Source organism: Megalopta genalis, chromosome 12 (genome assembly GCF_051020955.1).
Source record: "Megalopta genalis isolate 19385.01 chromosome 12, iyMegGena1_principal, whole genome shotgun sequence".
NCBI classification, from domain to species: domain Eukaryota; kingdom Metazoa; phylum Arthropoda; class Insecta; order Hymenoptera; family Halictidae; genus Megalopta; species Megalopta genalis.
In genome coordinates, this window is record NC_135024.1 from 5,078,679 (window position 1) to 5,097,103 (window position 18,425).

Below are 18,425 nucleotides of genomic sequence, written 5' to 3' on the forward strand. Positions count from 1 at the left end.
CAGTCAAAAAAGTGCTTCCTATAAAGTTGACGGCCCCTGACTCAGACACGGCATTGAATAGTTTGCCTGAAGCTAAGACGAATCATCTACATGACGTCACAGTGAACTCGATGTATAAATTATGCTAGTACGGTATATGTATCTGCAAATACGAAAGAATGTCACACCGATGTTCCAAACGTGTTGAACTGGTTTAATATTCAGTATTAATGAACATGCAAAAATGTTTAATTTTTATAAAGTAAATTTAATTAATCAAATGTGAAATATTATATTCAGTTAATGATTAAGAGTAATGGAATACTGGTGAAAAGTTCTGACCATTGTTTTCATTCATTTTGCAGCCTTTGAAACACGCAAGCACCATTGTTTTAAAAATTGTTCAAAATCAAGTTCACACAATATGATGATTGATAGTGAATATGAGTAGATAGTATCCAATAGCATTTACGGTTTGAACTTAAAGCCTGATGCCATGTTAGTTATTTTAAATGATTATGTTGCACGTCACAGTGAATTATCTTTCGTGTATTATCTTTGCATCACTGAACTCTTGGCTTTCCTGTGCATGCAACTATACACATGCTCTACGTATCTACGAGTACATATATGTATATGTATAATCTAAGCACCTACGCACAAAATATACAGTGTGTAGGCATATCAGAAACCAGAGAGGAAATTGCCTTGTCGAAGATTCAGAGCCCAGAAAGTTTATATTACAGACTGTGAAGCGTATTCTCCATTACTCTCGTTGACTGTGGGTATATGTAGAATGCCATACATATAATACGTACATATATCTAATAGTATGTAGATTCATATGATCAGAGCTCTGATACTCTGATATGATGTGATGATTCCCTACATGTAGGGAATCTGTTTGCAATATGTACGTACTGCTAACTGCTACTGTTAGGGATATAATTGTAGCGGTAGTGAGTCACGAATCAATGGAAGACGTTGCATAGATTATGTACTTCATTGTGTCATATTATAAACCACATGATTCTCTTTTTATACATGTTACATATGTGAGTGATATGAATAGTTTATAATTAAAAATTAGAGAAAAGTTATAAATATAATACATTTTATTGCTATCTATACTGCCCAATAGTTAATTAACAAAATTAATTATTTGAACATCATTTAAATGTGAAACATGAAATATTTACATATTTATTATAAACAATTGAATTGCTTGTGTTGAAATGAATTTTCAACCTTCAAACTCGTAAATAGAAACAAATAAACGATTTAACAAACAACAATACAACAGGATTAAATTTAATACTTAAATAAGTAAGAAAATAAAAAGTCTTCAAATAGAAGATTTTTGAAAGTATTCACAATGGTAATTGAAATTATTATTTTTATATTAATTCTTTAAGTGTTAATTTTTTTTTTTATTTAGTAATGAAGTGTGTACAATGTCAATAAGAAAAGTTATATATGCAAGATAGTTAAAATTAATTTAATATTCTTAATTTAATGTAAGAATATAGTCATGTTTATACATATTTTTTATATTTTATGCTATAAATGGTCAATTTTGTTACAAATAATAATTAAATATGATTTTTAGCACGGAAGAGTTAAGGTTCGGACAACTGCAGAACAAGAAGCAATAAAAAAGAAAGAGAGAGCTAAGAAACTTGCAGAATATAGAGCTGGAATGGGCTTGATATTTCAAAAAGTAATTTTTCTTTATTCTCATTTATTTAACGTATACTCATTCAGTATTATAGGTTCACATTAATTTTAATTAAGGAGATAGAGAGAGATACAATGTGGTAAAATATATAAAATACTACAAAACTAAAAATAAAAATAAATGTCTCGATTTAAATGTTGCAGAGGAGAGATCAAATATACGATGATGAGTTGATGACAGTTACCGAGCGCTTACTAATAGAGAATTCTGACATTTATACATTATGGAATATTCGTAGAGAGGCATTTACAAAAAATGATTGGTAGTTACATATTAATAACAATGAAGAATGAATATACTTGAGAACCTTACTGATTCAAATAATTATCATGATTATTTATTCATTTTACTGTACAAAATGATTAAATAATTGTTATCTCTTATACAATTAATCTGACATGTTATAAACATTTTAATGCTGAACATAAATAAGTCATTAAAATACTTTTTTTGACAGTGCAAATAATAACTAACAATTGCTAAGTAGTATTTATTTTATGTATTATTGGATTATTTGCCAGTAAGGTATTCATTTATAAAAGTAATTTTCAATAACAATTTTTTTTTTAAATATATGTGACTTTGCACTTAATTATGAATGTGAAATTAGATATAAATATATTTAATGGTATAGGAATGAAGAACACTTAAATGAATCATACCAGCATGAATTAGTTCTCACTGAAAACTGTTTGAAAAGTAATCCTAAGTCATATTATGTATGGTACCAAAGAATATGGATTATGGAGCATATGAGAGAACCTGACTGGAAAAGGGAATTAATGTTATGTTCTAGGTATTTAAACATCGATGAAAGAAACTGTAAGCTACTAATATTACTAACTTCCTTCATTCCACTAGCTAGAATATAGTTATGTATAAATATTTCTTTGGTTTTAGTTCATTGCTGGAATCATAGACGATATGTTGTACAGAAAGCTGAGGTTTCTCTTGAAGACGAATTTAAATATTCTACTTCAAAAATCATGAACAATTTTTCCAATTATTCTTCTTGGCATTACCGAAGCCGGCTTTTATCAACTATGTTTGATAAGTGTAATCAAGAAACCATTAATCAGAAGAAAAAAGATGGTAACATTTATCGGCTATACTAATTATTACATAAACATATTTAATTTATTATAAAACTATTCTATTCGTAATGCAATGATACATATATGGTACACAATGTATTATTTTATTTTAGAGTTGGACTTAGTGATGAATGCTACATTTACAGATCCTAATGATACTAGTGCTTGGTTTTATCAAAGATGGTTATTAAATGCTCGAGATTTTGACTCTGCTCTGTCTCAAGTTTTATTGCAAGAAGATAGAATAATTCTCTTTACTGACCGAACTGTATCATTGGAATCAATATCTTTGCATATTAACAATGAAATTGAATCTGTTCAATGGAAATCCTGGCAAGAAACAAAATTTTCTAAATTGTTGTTTGGAAAATTTAAAAAAGAATTGAATGAGATAGGAGAGATTCAAGTAACAATTGAAGGAAAAGTTTATCCTATATATCATTTTAATAAAAAATGGGTTTATAAAAAAAGAAAATCCAGAATTTGTTATAATCAGGACCAACTACTGGATCAATTATCAAATTATAAACAACTTATAGAAATGGAACCTGATAACAAGTGGGCTATTTTAACTGCAGTACATTTAATGAGAAAAATCGACTTCGTAAAATTTAATGATGATATTTTAACAAATTTGAATACTTTACTTGAAGTTGATCCTCTTCGTTTTAATTACTACAAAGACCTGAGTAAGTGGTTTGAATTAGTACTCTAAGACATGAAATAATTAATTGAGAATAATCACTCTTTTCTTTTTAATTCCATCATGGAAATGATTTTTTACAGGAAGTAAATATATCATAGAATATAAATTGCACGAATTATGGAGCACAGAAGAAGACAATGAAATAAAATTAAAAATTGATCTTTCAGGATTAAATTTAACAACATTGAGTACTAATGAGTACCTTAGTTTCTTCGAAGAACTAAATCTCAGTTCTAACTGTTTATCAATTTCTTTACATCAGTTATCTTTGTTACAGAACTGTAAGAAATTATCATTATCGAGTAATCAATTAGAAAGTTTGGAAAAGTTTCCAACATTAGACCGTCTCAAGGTTTTATCATTGAGAAATAATAAGCTAAATAATTTACAAGAAATATTACAATTACTAGCAAGACATAAATTAAAGTCGCTTGACCTAAGAGAAAATCCAGTATGTAATGCAACAGAATTAAAAATTAGAATTATGGAAATTAATCAAAATTTAGAATTACATATAGAATAATTTTAATAGTAAATATATTAATTCAAGTGAATGGCTGTAAGTATGTAATAAATTAACATTTACTTTTGGTTATGATGATCGTAAATATACTATCATCATTTTTTCATTACTATGCAGGGATTTTGCTCAGGTTTCTATACATATTATTAACATATAAAATTAAAATTAGAATATTTTATGTTTGTTATAAAATGAGATTTTAATTGAAAGCAAAATATTGAAATACATTGCAATACCATAAACTTTGATAATAATACTATCAGCAGATTTTAATAACATTTTATGGATGAATGTTATATTTTGACCAAAACTTATAAAAACAATCTTATTTGACAATGAGAAAAATTATTTATGTTAACTAAGATACATGATATAGCAAAAATATATAATGCTTCAAGTTACAATCAGAATTAAACAAAAAGTATCACTATGCTTCAAATGATAGAAAGAATAATTTTAGTAAAAAGGAAAAATGTTAAATCAATGAAAAACAAAATGTTATAGATTTTAATACATTTCATCGTTTATAAAGAAAATTTGTGTAAAATTATTAACCTCGTTACAATTTAATTTTAATATTGTGATTTGTTTTCGTATATTCATTTTAGTATTTCATTTCAAAGTTATACTATTTGTACTTAGTATACGGACACAAGAATAGCTCGATTATGCCAAAATTTTAAATGTTTCTGTAGCTTTAAGTTATCTCCATGTTTTTCTTTAGAGCACCGAATGAAAGAGAAGGAGAATTGAGAACGACAGTAACATTTCAAACCTAGTACATTATGTGCAGAGTCGAAAATGATCTTTAACAAATATACACAATTTCGAGATTGACTAAAAAAAACATTTTTATTGTACTGCATACATAATTCAATGCTTTTACAGATTTAAAATGTACTTAAAAGTATCTAATACAATTTATGGCAATTTATACATGTAGAAATATGAATTATGAATCTATGTCATGTTACGCAGCTTGTGTGCTCTGCTTATATACATTAGAAATTATTATAGTTCTCAAAAGATGTTACTTTTGCTTTTATAAGAATATCTCGATGTACACATCATCTATCAAATCTTCGTAACAATATGCAACAATTAATAAACAGACCATATCGTCAATATTACGAGACGGAATATTTTCAAGAGATAAATTTAGTTCACTAAGTTTTAGAAAAGTTTTGCATATAGTAGTGTATTATCATCTTTTGATAATTCAAAGTAGTTTCTTGATACTGCACTAGGTAGCGTTAAAACATAAAGCAATTCATGTTTTGAGATGGTTTTCTCTCCTTTGATTCTTTCACTTTAAAACTCTATATATTTATCAAGATTTGGACCCAAATTCATATTTTAATAATAAATTTAAATACATTCCTTGCTCCTTATTGTTCTTTTACACATGACATTTTCTGTCGAAACCGATGCGGTACGTACGTAGTACGAAAACTGGCCGCTATTTGTCGCTACATAGTAGGGTATACTTTATGTTTAGTTTTTTAAAAATCCAAATGTGGACTTAGGTAATGACATGAGAATCAGTTCGCTTGAGTTCGCTGTTGATCGAATAAGGAAACACAAGTTTACATACCTCCACCTTTTTTACTCAACGAAATAAAATACGATTACTATTTATGTAAGTAAAAACTTTATTTTTGAAATGAAATACATCGAATTCTTTTTGCAATTCTCAACATACTCTTTTTTAGAAAACAAATTATTGAAAATTTGTTCATTATTGAATAGTATACATTTGTACATTTGTTTCTCGGAATAATATTTAAATTAGAGATTTATCGTATTTTATTAAATTATTATTTTTATACTTTGCCATTCAACGTTGCTGTTTTGTTCTCAATAAATGAAACGTGAAGTATCCAAATATTTTATTTTTACAGTAAAATATATTATCGAAACACAAAATATCGTTTTTATTTTACAGAAGATGTAATTTTATTTAATTATTTAATTTTAATTTCAATTTTAAAACGATAGTCGACGTATATTGTTAGTAAACATAGATTAAACTGATAAGATTTCTAGCATTTCAAAATGTATCGATATATTAAATATCGATGCATTAACTTATAAAATTATCCAAATGTAGAAGAACAAAGGAATCACAACACACGATGTTTAAGTTATTTATAAAATAACATTCAAAATATGTACATTATTGTAACTTGTACTTGTAATATTGATTGTAGACTGTAATTATGAATTTATTAACATCATAAAAATGTTTAAGAACGATAAATGTACCAAAAATTACATATACGTACAAAAATTATTAATATATATCATATGAATATTAGTATTGATAAAATATTTTTGTTGTAAAATGATATACATTTTTTAATTTAATTTTTTTAAAGTGAATGTTAACAATATTAAATTGTCTTTTTTTGTAAATTACAATTTACTTATACAGTAGCTAATAATATTCTCAATTATAACTCAAGAAAGACTGTAAATTTCTTATGTTTTATTTTAGTGTTCCAACATATGTGTGTGTTTCATTTTGAACACTAACAGTGACATTTTCAAAGCAATTGACATAAAAAATTGAATTTATTGCACTTGAAACATATGGTTCAAATGGACCATATGGCTCCATCAAATGGCAGTTGATGTATATCTGTAGATCTAAAAATAGCTAAAATTTGAACTCTCTTTGTGACGTTCTACAGTGAAAAGCTGTACACATTTCCATGCAAAGAAATGAAAACATGACTTTACAATAGTCGCATTTTTTTATGTAAATTATAATAAAAACATATAGCTTCATAATATTACTTTGATTTATTTGCACATGTGCAACTATCCATAAAAGGACTCTAATATCTTCTTCTCTTCCATTCTTTCTTCTCTCTCTCTCTCTCTCTCTCTCTCTCTCTCTCTCTCTCTCTCTCTCTCTCTATCTAGAGAGAGAGAGAGAAAGAGAATTTATACATAATACACTCACAATTGAAAGTAGATAAGTATAATATTAATAGCATTTAGTATTCAAATGTGCTAATTATGTTAAATAGAAATGCAAGATATGTAAAGAATCAATCCAACATAATTTAAATTGTCAAAATTCATACTTTGTCTTTATAACTATAAAACTTTTAATCACTACTGCAGTTTACTGACAAAGATGCTCTTACCATCAGAGTCATCAGCAATGACCTCTTTGCTCCTTATCTCAATAACAGTGTATTCAATTAATTGACTAAAGGAAGCACTTCAGTCATTTTACAGATATTGCATCTACTTGAGTAGTTACTATGTTACTATAGTTGATATTACAATTTATTCACAGATAAATGTAATTGCATGACCATATAGAGTAAAAGTAATATATTTTTATTAACTATTTCAGATATTTCTCTCAGCACTTACTACATATTCAACAATGAAGTATATTTTGATATTGTCTTTACAATTACTTTGTGTCGATTTAATTATTACTAGGGAAATTACGTACGTTTTAAATTATTATTAATATCTTATATAAAGAAAATATAAATGCAAGTTTAATTTTAATCAAGTATTCATTTATTATAAAATGACTATTGATTTTAGACATGAAGACATTAAAGATGCAATGTTAAGTTTAGTACATATGATGCGAGATAATACTGAAAAATTAGAAAGACATGAAGTACGAGAACGTCAGTTAGGGGAGCAATTAAAAAAAACAATTGCTGTATTGACAAAACGCATGTCAACAGTGGATGGCCTTAAATCACAGATAACAAAACTTGATGAAAAAGTTACAGGAATTGAACAATTAATTTCTCAGGTATTTCATTAATTAATAAAATTTAAGTTTCTTGAAATACGAACAAAGAATCATACATATACAAATTTTCTTCAGAGAGATGAACGTGAAAGAATACAAATGCAGAAAACTGTTGATACTTTAGAAGATTTGGAAAGTCGGTTAGAAGGCTGGCTTACAGATATTGAAAATAAAGTATCTGAAGTTAATACTAGACCAGTTATTACACCGCCTTCTATTGACAATGTCTCTCTTGTTTTCTCGAAACTAAATAATACAGAATCATTGTTAATGGAAAGGATTTCCAAAGCTGAGTCAATATTAAAATCTGAAGCAATGAAATTAAAAGATATTTCAAATGTTCAAACAGGAACAACACAAGCATTACTGACAGAGGTAAATAATTTCTTGTAGCATTTCAAAACACATATTAAATTTGAATGCTCTATAGATCCAGGATATTAATTCAAGGCTTAGTCATCTTGAGATCTCACTGGAGAAAGTCAGAGAATACACTCAAACAATTAAAAAAAAGTTACAAGAACCACAATTTGATGCTATTTCAAATATTGATCAATATACTAGAGCTTTACCTTCTATACAACAACAGTTAGAAGATGTATCTGAACAAATTAAAGAATTACCAAGGTAACATTCATGTAATTATTATAAATTCTATAAATTAAAAGAATGTTCTTCTAGTAATAAGTATTTTGTAGATGTCACACAATTTTGGAAATGAATGATGAATTAAAAGACTTTACTTTTTAGGATTAACAACATCCATCACAATGAATCGCAAATACTCTTACAGGAAGCAAAACATACTTTAAAGGATGTTGTTACTAAAGAAATTAATGATTTAGAAAATAAATTAGAGAAGGCTAAAGTCGAGACAAAGGAGACAATTGGATCTCTTAGGTAATATTATTATGAATTATAGGAAACGACTTATACTTAACTATATCGGCAGCGTCTCATTAAGTTTTATTGAAACTTTAGAATGGACTTAGCAAATAATGCTGAACGGGTGAATCAAGAATTAATTGATCTTGAAAAGGGACAATCTGTAATGGTTTCAATGGCTGATCATGTTTTGGATACTAAAAGGAGAGTAGAATATGGGGTACATCAAATTCTTTTAGAAGTAGGAGATTTAGTGAAAGCACAAGGTGTAAATATTAATAATACTTTAAATCAAAGATTTGACGGTATATCAAATGATATCATGGACAATCAAAATGGTGCTTTGGCAAATTTAACTACTAAAATGGAACAAGAAATGAACGAGGTAGTATTTATATGCAGTCTTTCACACAATTGATATTTAAAGTATGTATAAAATTCATTTTCGTAATAGGTGTGGCGACAAATAAATGTCATGTATCAACAAATGACAGAAAGTACAAAAACTTTGGAAAAATTACATAAACAAAACGTAGAGTATGTAAATGGTACAACTACTACTATGGATGGCATGGAGACCAAGGTAAAATGCTTCATTCTATGAGATGCTACAAAGTATTAGATTTTACTTAAATAAATATTTTTTATGTGCAGGTTGGCGAGATAACAGAACGTATGACAGAAGTCGATAAAAACTTAAATTATCTCTTGGGACGACTTTCACTCGTGACACAAGAATTTAATCAAATAAAAACGGGGTTGGGCACTGCGTTAGATAATATCAAAGCATCTTTCAAAGAAGTGCAAGATAAAGCAAATGATTTAAGCAATCCAGGACCACATCCAATACCTGAAAATTATGAAGAATTTAGTGAATCTGATAGTAAACCAGATGGTAAGCCTGTACCAGAAATTATTAACAATTTGTTTAATCAGCCAGTTAATTAACTTATATTTTTGTGTACTCGTAAAAAAGTAAAAGTTTAAATTATAACTTGAATCTGCGATTAATCAACTATCAAATAGAATTTATATATAAAATTAATTTTACACAATTGTTATTAATTTATAATTTCTTACTTAATGCTTTTGATGAAACATATCTATAATCTAAAGTATAACAATGCTCACTTTAAATATTTGTTTTAGTTATGAAAATAAAGTAAAGCAATACGAATCTCATGTAGGTGTTAACATCGTTAGTGGAATCGAGTTATATTGGAGATTATAGGTTCTGCATCACTAATATATTAATATCATTCATCATATATATATATATTAATATATATTATAATTATAATATTTGTTAGAGTATTTTATTTAAATATTTTTTAATGGTACAAATAAAAAATTAAATAATTTTCATCATTTTTGACTTACATACTGAACATTTTAACTTTTAAATTGCACGAATATACGTTGTATTATGCTTAATATATTGTTCCCAAATTGCTTTAATTGTGATTGTAAAACGTGTAATACATCTTGAAACGAATTTTAGTGTAATATAAAGTTGCAATAGTAATGTAATTTGAGAAATAAGTTTTTTTGCGAATAAAGTAATATATTTGGATCAATATATTTTGATACTTTTATATTATTAAAATAACTATTAATATTTCAAAAAAAGAAAAATAATGTAGACGAAAGATAGTAGAATATTATACAGAATGATATCATCCTTCAAGTATATTACACTATTTTTCCGAAAATAAACTTACTACACATTTCCGTGTATATTTAAACAGTGGTTATCATATTCTACCAAATGTGTTTTACGAATGTCTGTATTTTATGACAGTAATTATTATATTTTAAGAATGATACTGGTGCAGACTTTTACAATGTACTGTTAATGATAATTTACAATTTTACATTTATAATATATAGAATCAATGTATTTTCTTGTTGAAATTTGAGTAATACGCTATCATGTAGTACAATGTGAACATGAGCAGTGTATCAAGATTAATTTCGTTTGACAAATTGAAGAACTTTAAATATATAAGTGCAATATTTTAATATTATTATAATTATTTAATATGTTTTTTCTACAAACAAAAATTGAAAATGTATAAAGTAAAACCCGCCGTTTTTAGAAACACTATAAACATTTTATACATATAACTGAGTGTTAGAATTTACCTTATTTCTATGTTAGTAATATTAATAAAATGATTTTTTTATTATTTGTAATGAATATATTGATAACAGTATCGTTTTAAATATTTTATAGATACAGTTGGTGTATCCACATGTTCGTATATCTTTTAAAACGGAATAACTTCTTTATAATTGGGCCAAGTAATTTAAATTTTGTTAGGATCATAGAGAGATTAGTTTACTACGCAATGCCTAAGAAATTGTTTGGAAAAATTGCGATTGATTGGTATGATAAAAGAATTAAAAAATTATATTTTTCAACTTTTTTGTATGAGCCCATAACGAAAATTTAAAAAAATGCATTGTTGTAGATCTCTTTATATGCATGCTGAAAATTTTATCGAATTCGATTGACCCTGATCTGAGCTGTAAGCAATTAAAGATCGCAAAAATCGCAATTTTTCACGAATTTAAACCAAGAACAGGTCATTTTTATATCTTTTAATGACTGTAGCGTGACTATGCGTCAACCAATTTCAATGAAAGTTTCAGCATCTATAGAAGTTACCGAGACCTACAAAATTTTTTAAATTTTCATTATAGGATTATACAAAAAAGTTGAAAAAACATTATTTTTTAATTCTTATATCATGCATCAATTGCAATCTTTCCAAACAATTTCTTAGGCATTTTATAGTAAACTAATCTCTCTAACATCCCAAAAATTTAGATAGCTTGGTCCAATTAGAAAAAAGTTATTCCATTCTAAAAGGTATACGAATACTTTTTCTTTGTGCACTGACTGTACATGTTATTGCCTTCTAGTTCAAATAAAACATGCATTTAAAGTTGTGATTTGTATGTATTTGAGTCTGCAGATTTTCAATCCTAATTACCTATCCCTTGTACTTTTTAGCTACATATACAAATGTAATTACTTTTTAATGTAAATAAGTATTAATGAATTGCTATAATATTAACTTGATATAGCTACAATTATATTTTTCATGTAATTTTATTTTTTATTGAAATATAATTTTTGTGACAGTTAACACATATTTTGTAATGTATATACGTTCAACTTAATTCTTGATCATTAATGGAAAATAAATTTGCTTAAAATTTCTGGCTTCAATTAATATAGTATAAATTAGAGTAGAAAATAAAAAGTAGGATATATAGTTTTATGCTTAAGACCTTTTTATATTTATTCAAATTTATTGAAATAGTAAAATTATTTACTATAATTTTTATATAAACAATTTTATTTTTCTAACGTTAAAGATAATATACAATATTTGCAATCAAATTTCATTACACTGACTCATAAATGTGATATTCTCACTATGATTTGTTTAAATATAACGTTATATGTACATACAGTAAGATTAAATTAAGTTATAGTAGTCAATATGTGTATGTATTATATTTAATCTTAATGTATTATATTTTGTTAATATATAATGATACAGGTCCACTATATCCAGCTAAAAACTAATCGAATTTTGTACACTCAAAAATGTTATAAATATTAAATGATTCAAACAGCAATTTAAAAGCATGTAACCAGTTTATATATTACTTATCTCATTTTAAGTGTGTATGCTTAATAACAGAATATTTGCATATATATATTTTGCATACGAAAGGAAAGGTTTAAAATTCCATTTACATCATGTTGTCATAAAAAAAATTTTCTAAAGCAAAAATACTTTTCGAGTTTATAATTATTCTTTTGAAATATATAACATGTATATAAAAAATTAAGAGCTTTGTAAACTTAATAAAAAATGGTTAGTCCAAGCTATTTTTTCTTTTAACATTTCTTGTTAAAATTCATGAAATCACTCAATATATGTATGATATATCGATGTTATTTAATTTACATTGCACACGGGATAACAGATAAACATTGTCAAAAGACATTATATTAATAACATTTGATTTTATACAGATAGGAAAATGATTGAATAATGTTGGAACAACTTTGAAGATTGTACATACAAGTATATTACATTCACATTTTTAACATCACTTGTTGGAATAATAGACGGAAGTTTTTATTTAAAAATAATAAGAAATTATATGAAATGTATATTACGTAGATAAAGGAAAAACAATATAAGTACTATTTATTAATTATGTTACTTTCATGTAAAAACTCAGTTCAAATAAACTTGCCAATATATTATTAATTCTTAAAAGACACATGTGACATATAAGGTTTAAATTTCTTATATTCCATAATTTGCATGATAATAATGGTTACATGATAATCACTGAAATATTCAAGTGATAAAAATATACAAAATTTTACAAATTATTAATGTATATGCACAAATTTGGATTAAAAAATTACTGTTACATGTTATTAGGAAAAAAATAGGTTACTTTTTAATATGTACTAAATTGTGATTCTATTATATTAATTTTGATGGAACTTCATTAATGCATTTTAATTGAAAATGCGACACGTAAGTTTAAATTACTTTGTAAATATTAACGTAGAGTTAAATATATTTATATACTATTGAACTGTAAAATGTGTTGGACTACTGTGTATAGAGTTATTTTATAAAAAAGATACTATACCAATTATTGTATTACTGAAATGAACTTGGAATGTACGTAAATTGCTAGTGAATTATTATTACATTTCTTTAGATGGTTATATTCATTACACTTATACACTTTTCTCATTGAACAACCTGCTTAACGAGATCAATTACAAACTTAAAATTTATCTATAAATCTATAAATGAAATTTTTGCTTTTTGGCTTTTTAATAAAACAATATAAATTAATATGCCCCCAAATTTTGAAAATAGATAAACAAAATTTGTGATTGACTACAAATGAATGGCCTTAAGTATTATAATTTTTTATAATGCTACACTTTTGAGCTGTTTCTGTTTAAGCTATATGAACTGCACTGTTGGATAATTTACATTAAAGCTTTTCCATTAATTGTAATGGATGACCATTTATGCTACATATGAGAAATATTAACTACTAACATCAACTGTTTGCTTTACAGTATATTAGATATACGTTAACAAGCCCCCATGACAAGCTTTGGTTAATTTCATAACATTATAATTAATTTTTATTACAACTCTTTGCAGTACTAGATTTCCCAGATGATATTTTACATATTTTGGTTAGTGTAATTAAGATTTATTATACCTTCCTGAACTGATAATTACATAATAATGCAGTCAATCTTTGCTCGCATAACTCCAAAATATTCTCGAATTCTACTTGCATTCTGATTTTTCCACTTCTTCAAACTGTTATTGAAAGGTATGTAAAATATCCTTTGACGAAACATATTAGCAGTCGATTATATATATTACGAGTCGATTATAAGTCTATATACACCCCCAATGCAATGGAAACGTCATTAGAAATGCCTACCCTAGATAAGCACAGAGTTAGAAATTTGTAATATATTGCATATGCTCGAACTGAGATATCTTTGAATATTAGAAAAAATAATGCAAGTTCTCAGTTGAGCATTTGTTAATGTTATTTTGTTGTTCATGGTTTTTATAAAAGGACTTCTTAAATAAAGCTATGTAATTAAATTCGGAGTATTGGACGCATTATATTAGAATGCACAATCTTATCTAAGAGCAATAAAGAAGAGTGCTGGATACTTCGAATTAATTCGATCTTATCTTTTTGGAGATATACGGTATACACATGCTCTGGCAGTTTATAACTACTGAACAACATCATGTTTACTAAACCGTATTTTTCAACCACTGCTATTAACTTAGATTGGAGTGTGTACCTCCTCGTAGTCTTAACAGAACTACTAAAGGTGAATTCATTGTTTATCGCTATATCTATTAAAGTACAAATAATGAATGCATTACTTCCACATACAGATATGATATATAATAAATATTGTCAGTAGTTTTTATTATTCTAAAACCTATGTATTGATAAAGTGACTAAATTCCATAACATGATTAATATTGTAATTGAATCCACATGATAAAGATTTTATGTGTATACTTTATAGTATCCATACACTCTTTTTTCAATTACACTCTCAGATTTTGACTAAAATTAAGCAGCTGCTAGATCGAGTAATTGGATTTAGATATGCCCAGATGACGTTTGCTACGCCTTTGGGGGTGCGAGTGGTCCTAGCTGCTAGTAGAGGCAATAGGACTAACAGGAGTCAAAGGGCTACTTGCAGGATCCCGGAGACAACCAGTTAATGTTATTACAGCTTTGCGTCTTCCAGCACTGTTACGATGTTCACATAGCCAAATTCCTTGCCATTTTCCCAAGGTCAACTTTCCATCAGTAATTGGAATGCTCAGCGAAGATCCAAGAAAACATGCTTTCACATGGGCTGGCTGCATTTAAGAAAGTTATTGAACTAAGAGTTAGTTTCTTAGAGTCATATTTTTTTCAATTCAATACAAAATTACTAATTGATCCTTTTATTATCAGCTAATTAATCATCAAGCATAGCATCAATAATATTGTTTTATGTCATTTGAACTATTGAATCTCTAAGTTACTTTAAATTAATACATGACAAATTATAAACAAATATATGTCAGAATAATCAAATTCAATAGTGAACTCCACCTGATTAATAAATGCAAGATGTTAATAGACAATTGCAATTATTGTTACTACAATGCAAGTATATGACAACAGGGTTAATTTAAACACATTATAAAATTCATTTAATTGTAAGAAATATGTAAGTACTTATTAATTTACCATATCGTCTGGTCCTTCCCGACTATGTCTATAGGCCAATCCTTCAGGAACTATTTTATTAAGCATCATTTCTACATCATCTCTAACATCTGGATCACAATTTTCATTTAATGCTAAACTTGCTGATGTATGAAGAACTGAAAGTTTTAAAAATAAAATATTTCTGTGTTTTCTAATAAATGAAAATCTTAATATCCTACATTAAGTTCATTTGTATAATTCATGTTATTTGCATTCTTTTAAAACTATATACATTATATAACAATACAAAAAACATGTATTTAACTTTTGTGTGAATATATAAATGTAAATGATACAAACTTAGAAATGAATAAACAACAAGTGTTTAGAGTGCATACATACATGTAGAACTTATGTGTTCATATATATATTTAAAAAATAAGTTATATTGAAATGTACTTTATATTTTATGTGCAACAGATTATAAACAAAATTATACTAAACGAAATAAGTAATATAGTAATGTATATAGTTTAATGTTCACATTGTAATATTTTCGTAAGAACGGTATAACGGCGAAGTAATTGCGTAGTAATGAATTTCACTTACTTTGTATGTGACAAAGTCCAACAGAAAATTCGCAAAGTTCCGGAATTTTTCCTAATATTTCTTCGGTAACGTGATGGATACCTCGATGCTGTGGTCTTAGTCTAATTTTCGTTTGAAACCAAGCAGAACCAATTTGAATCTTTCTCTTTGTCGAGGCCATGATATGATACGCTGTAGAGATTACACAGTTAACTAGACTTCGAATAAAATTTCTCGCAAAGCGAAGATACGGTAAAATCTACTTCGAGCCAAAAATCACGAGAACACGGTCCACTCCATTGGAAATGGTATACGTCTATCTTCGCCTCTTGTCGGCTACAAGACGTATGGACTTAACCACATCTTTTAAGATTGTCTAATTGCATCTGCTGTATTTCGTATTCATAAAAAGGTTATGAGAAATAATGATTGACTTAATATGACATACCTATCGCGTTTACATACATGTATGCTCACCTTTATCTACACGGAATATTACTATTAGTATCATATACACATACTAATAGTAAAAAAACAAGACGGTAAAATTGTTTGAAAATAAATCATTATATCACCAATGATTACAAATTTCTTAATACACACCGCTTAATGAAATTTTAACGGATAACGTGCCATATTGTACGCCATGTCAGAGAATAAATAAATCGAATGATAATCTAAACAGAGTGATATAAGTTGTATTCCGTTATGGTACGTTTTCAGCTAAAATTGTCTATTTATTAATCTATTAATCAGCTATTTATTTATTGACATTTTGCAAAAGTTAAAAAAGTAGAAATGATGAAAATGAAAGTTTAATAACTATAATATTAAATACATATTTATATGTATATACACATCTCTTGTGAATAACTGTATTAAATATTAATACAATGAATATATAATTGTAATGTGAAATGACTTATTTTGAATAAATAAGATTTGTTAATTCATTATTTTGAATATTAATTGTGAAATTGGTAAGGGTATATAAATGCTACATATATGGGTGATTATATAAATTAAATTAAATTTTAATTAACAATTCTCAAGTAACACTTATATTTCATTAATTGTCGTTACTCCAACTTCATTTTACTTGTTATAAATATGCCAACTAGTGAACGAAAAATTACAATAAATGCACGATGGTACAAAGCATTTTTAAGAAGACAAAATTTTTGTTAGAACTTTCGATGTTCATAATCTTAAAATTTTGAACCCACATGTGAATCACATTGCCGCTTTTACATGGATGTGAAGGACAGTCTCGTGTGGTGTCATAAGGGGACGAGGAGTATGGTCATCTTAGACCATATTATGGTTTAAGACTCTAAGATGTATATGGATAATGGCGCTGCAACTAATGATGGTGTGGGGATTATAGCGCTGGTGAATCTTTCTCCTAAATGCGCACGCTAGGGCTTTTAGCAGGCATGAGTTGTCACAAAGTTAATATAGAGAGGAACGCATAATCGCGCACTTTCTTGCCGTTACGCACTCACGTAGCAATAGTTGTTCGTATTGAATATATTTGTAGGGAGCTGGGAAGTAACTCCCGAATAAAGACAGTAGATGGTGGCATTGACGGCACCATTTGGGAATCGCCTAGCAGGCAACTATGGACAAAAGCTAGCTCAGCCAGATAGCTCACCAAGATTCGAGCGCAAGGCAAAGGTTGGTAGTTCAAAGAAGCCAACCAGGCCGCTGGAGAAGAAGACCGGCTTAAAAGCAGCCGTCTCATCGCCTCTACCCGGGCTGAGTACGGACGGGAAAAAGCCTACAGAAAACGTCCGACCAAACTCTACATCTACACCTCTGCGAAACGACCCGATGTTTGACGACATCGATTGCGACGACTTTGTTGGTTTGACTGAGTATCGCGCCAAGCGTGAATTTGCGGTTACCAACGAGTCGTATCTGCCACTTGTCGATCGAGAATACGATCTACGCGCAGCTACCGATAAGCGATTTAGCGTTGTGGTGTCTAGATCGGCTTTCAAGTATGTCATGTATCGGGGACTTTACTGATGGTTGCGGAAAACACTTCCGACTTGAACTTCCGGCGTGGCCTAATCTCAACGGAGATTTTGGCAAGATTAACCGAAACACGCATTGAATGTATATGTCGTACCCGTCTCCGCGTATACTATCAGAAACAGTGAAAGCCGACCTTCGGTATACAATCCAAGGAGGTTGCAGGGACTGGAATGTTCCAGAAGATATCAGACCGGACCCTTGTATCATCAGCGCGCAACCAGCGCGTGGGGTTATGTCAAGGTTACCTCAACGTGAGGTAACACCTG

At 27.8% G+C, this 18,425-nt stretch overlaps 3 protein-coding genes across 7 annotated transcripts; 2 read left to right on the plus strand and 1 right to left on the minus strand.

Moving 5' to 3' along the window:
- The first annotated feature begins 94 nt into the window (after positions 1 to 94).
- Positions 95 to 4,576, plus strand: RabGGTa (Rab geranylgeranyltransferase subunit alpha). 3 transcript variants are annotated; one of them, XM_076525498.1, is made up of 8 exons: positions 95 to 241; positions 345 to 1,034; positions 1,589 to 1,699; positions 1,861 to 1,979; positions 2,352 to 2,539; positions 2,618 to 2,809; positions 2,925 to 3,500; positions 3,598 to 4,576. In XM_076525498.1, the coding sequence occupies exons 2-8, from the start codon at positions 975 to 977 to the stop codon at positions 4,038 to 4,040; spliced, it is 1,689 nt and encodes a 562-aa protein (XP_076381613.1). In that variant the 5' UTR covers positions 95 to 241; positions 345 to 974; the 3' UTR covers positions 4,041 to 4,576. The 3 variants fall into 3 exon arrangements, with proteins under 3 accessions (XP_076381613.1, XP_076381614.1, XP_076381615.1); XM_076525499.1 differs by having other exon boundaries at positions 95 to 1,357; XM_076525500.1 differs by having other exon boundaries at positions 95 to 760.
- A 130-nt stretch (positions 4,577 to 4,706) lies between these two features.
- LOC117228729 (uncharacterized) lies at positions 4,707 to 11,676 on the plus strand. Of its 2 annotated transcripts, XM_076525501.1 has the most exons (10): positions 4,707 to 5,679; positions 7,411 to 7,511; positions 7,614 to 7,833; positions 7,909 to 8,208; positions 8,264 to 8,460; positions 8,584 to 8,733; positions 8,815 to 9,103; positions 9,173 to 9,301; positions 9,373 to 9,613; positions 9,868 to 11,676. In XM_076525501.1, the coding sequence occupies exons 2-10, from the start codon at positions 7,444 to 7,446 to the stop codon at positions 9,882 to 9,884; spliced, it is 1,611 nt and encodes a 536-aa protein (XP_076381616.1). In that variant the 5' UTR covers positions 4,707 to 5,679; positions 7,411 to 7,443; the 3' UTR covers positions 9,885 to 11,676. The 2 variants fall into 2 exon arrangements, with proteins under 2 accessions (XP_076381616.1, XP_033340577.1); XM_033484686.2 differs by lacking the exon at positions 9,868 to 11,676 and having other exon boundaries at positions 9,373 to 9,763.
- Positions 11,677 to 13,450: 1,774 nt separating this feature from the next.
- On the minus strand, positions 13,451 to 16,789 carry LOC117228727 (UPF0047 protein YjbQ). 2 transcript variants are annotated; one of them, XM_033484685.2, is made up of 5 exons: positions 16,597 to 16,789; positions 16,383 to 16,508; positions 16,141 to 16,311; positions 15,571 to 15,707; positions 13,451 to 15,194 (listed from the first exon to the last, which is right to left on the minus strand). In XM_033484685.2, the coding sequence occupies exons 3-5, from the start codon at positions 16,298 to 16,300 to the stop codon at positions 14,979 to 14,981; spliced, it is 513 nt and encodes a 170-aa protein (XP_033340576.1). In that variant the 5' UTR covers positions 16,301 to 16,311; positions 16,383 to 16,508; positions 16,597 to 16,789; the 3' UTR covers positions 13,451 to 14,978. The 2 variants fall into 2 exon arrangements, with proteins under 2 accessions (XP_033340576.1, XP_076381618.1); XM_076525503.1 differs by having other exon boundaries at positions 16,141 to 16,789.
- Positions 16,790 to 18,425: the final 1,636 nt, after the last annotated feature.

Bases quoted from the DNA above. Each gene is read 5' to 3' on its own strand.
- LOC117228727 (XM_033484685.2), bottom strand. From the start codon at position 16,300: ATGGCCTCGACAAAGAGAAAGATTCAAATTGGTTCTGCTTGGTTTCAA. The intron at 15,708-16,140 runs GTAAGTGAAATT...TAAAACTTTCAG, and splicing joins TGGACTTTGTCACATACAAA to TTCTTCATACATCAGCAAGT. The intron at 15,195-15,570 runs GTAAATTAATAA...TCTTAAATGCAG, and splicing joins GGGAAGGACCAGACGATATG to CCAGCCCATGTGAAAGCATG.
- LOC117228729 (XM_033484686.2), top strand. From the start codon at position 7,444: ATGAAGTATATTTTGATATTGTCTTTACAATTACTTTGTGTCGATTTA. The intron at 7,834-7,908 runs GTATTTCATTAA...AATTTTCTTCAG, and splicing joins TTGAACAATTAATTTCTCAG to AGAGATGAACGTGAAAGAAT. The intron at 8,734-8,814 runs GTAATATTATTA...TTGAAACTTTAG, and splicing joins GAGACAATTGGATCTCTTAG to AATGGACTTAGCAAATAATG.
- RabGGTa (XM_076525498.1), top strand. From the start codon at position 975: ATGTACTTCATTGTGTCATATTATAAACCACATGATTCTCTTTTTATA. The intron at 1,700-1,860 runs GTAATTTTTCTT...TAAATGTTGCAG, and splicing joins TGGGCTTGATATTTCAAAAA to AGGAGAGATCAAATATACGA. The intron at 2,540-2,617 runs GTAAGCTACTAA...CTTTGGTTTTAG, and splicing joins AAACATCGATGAAAGAAACT to TTCATTGCTGGAATCATAGA.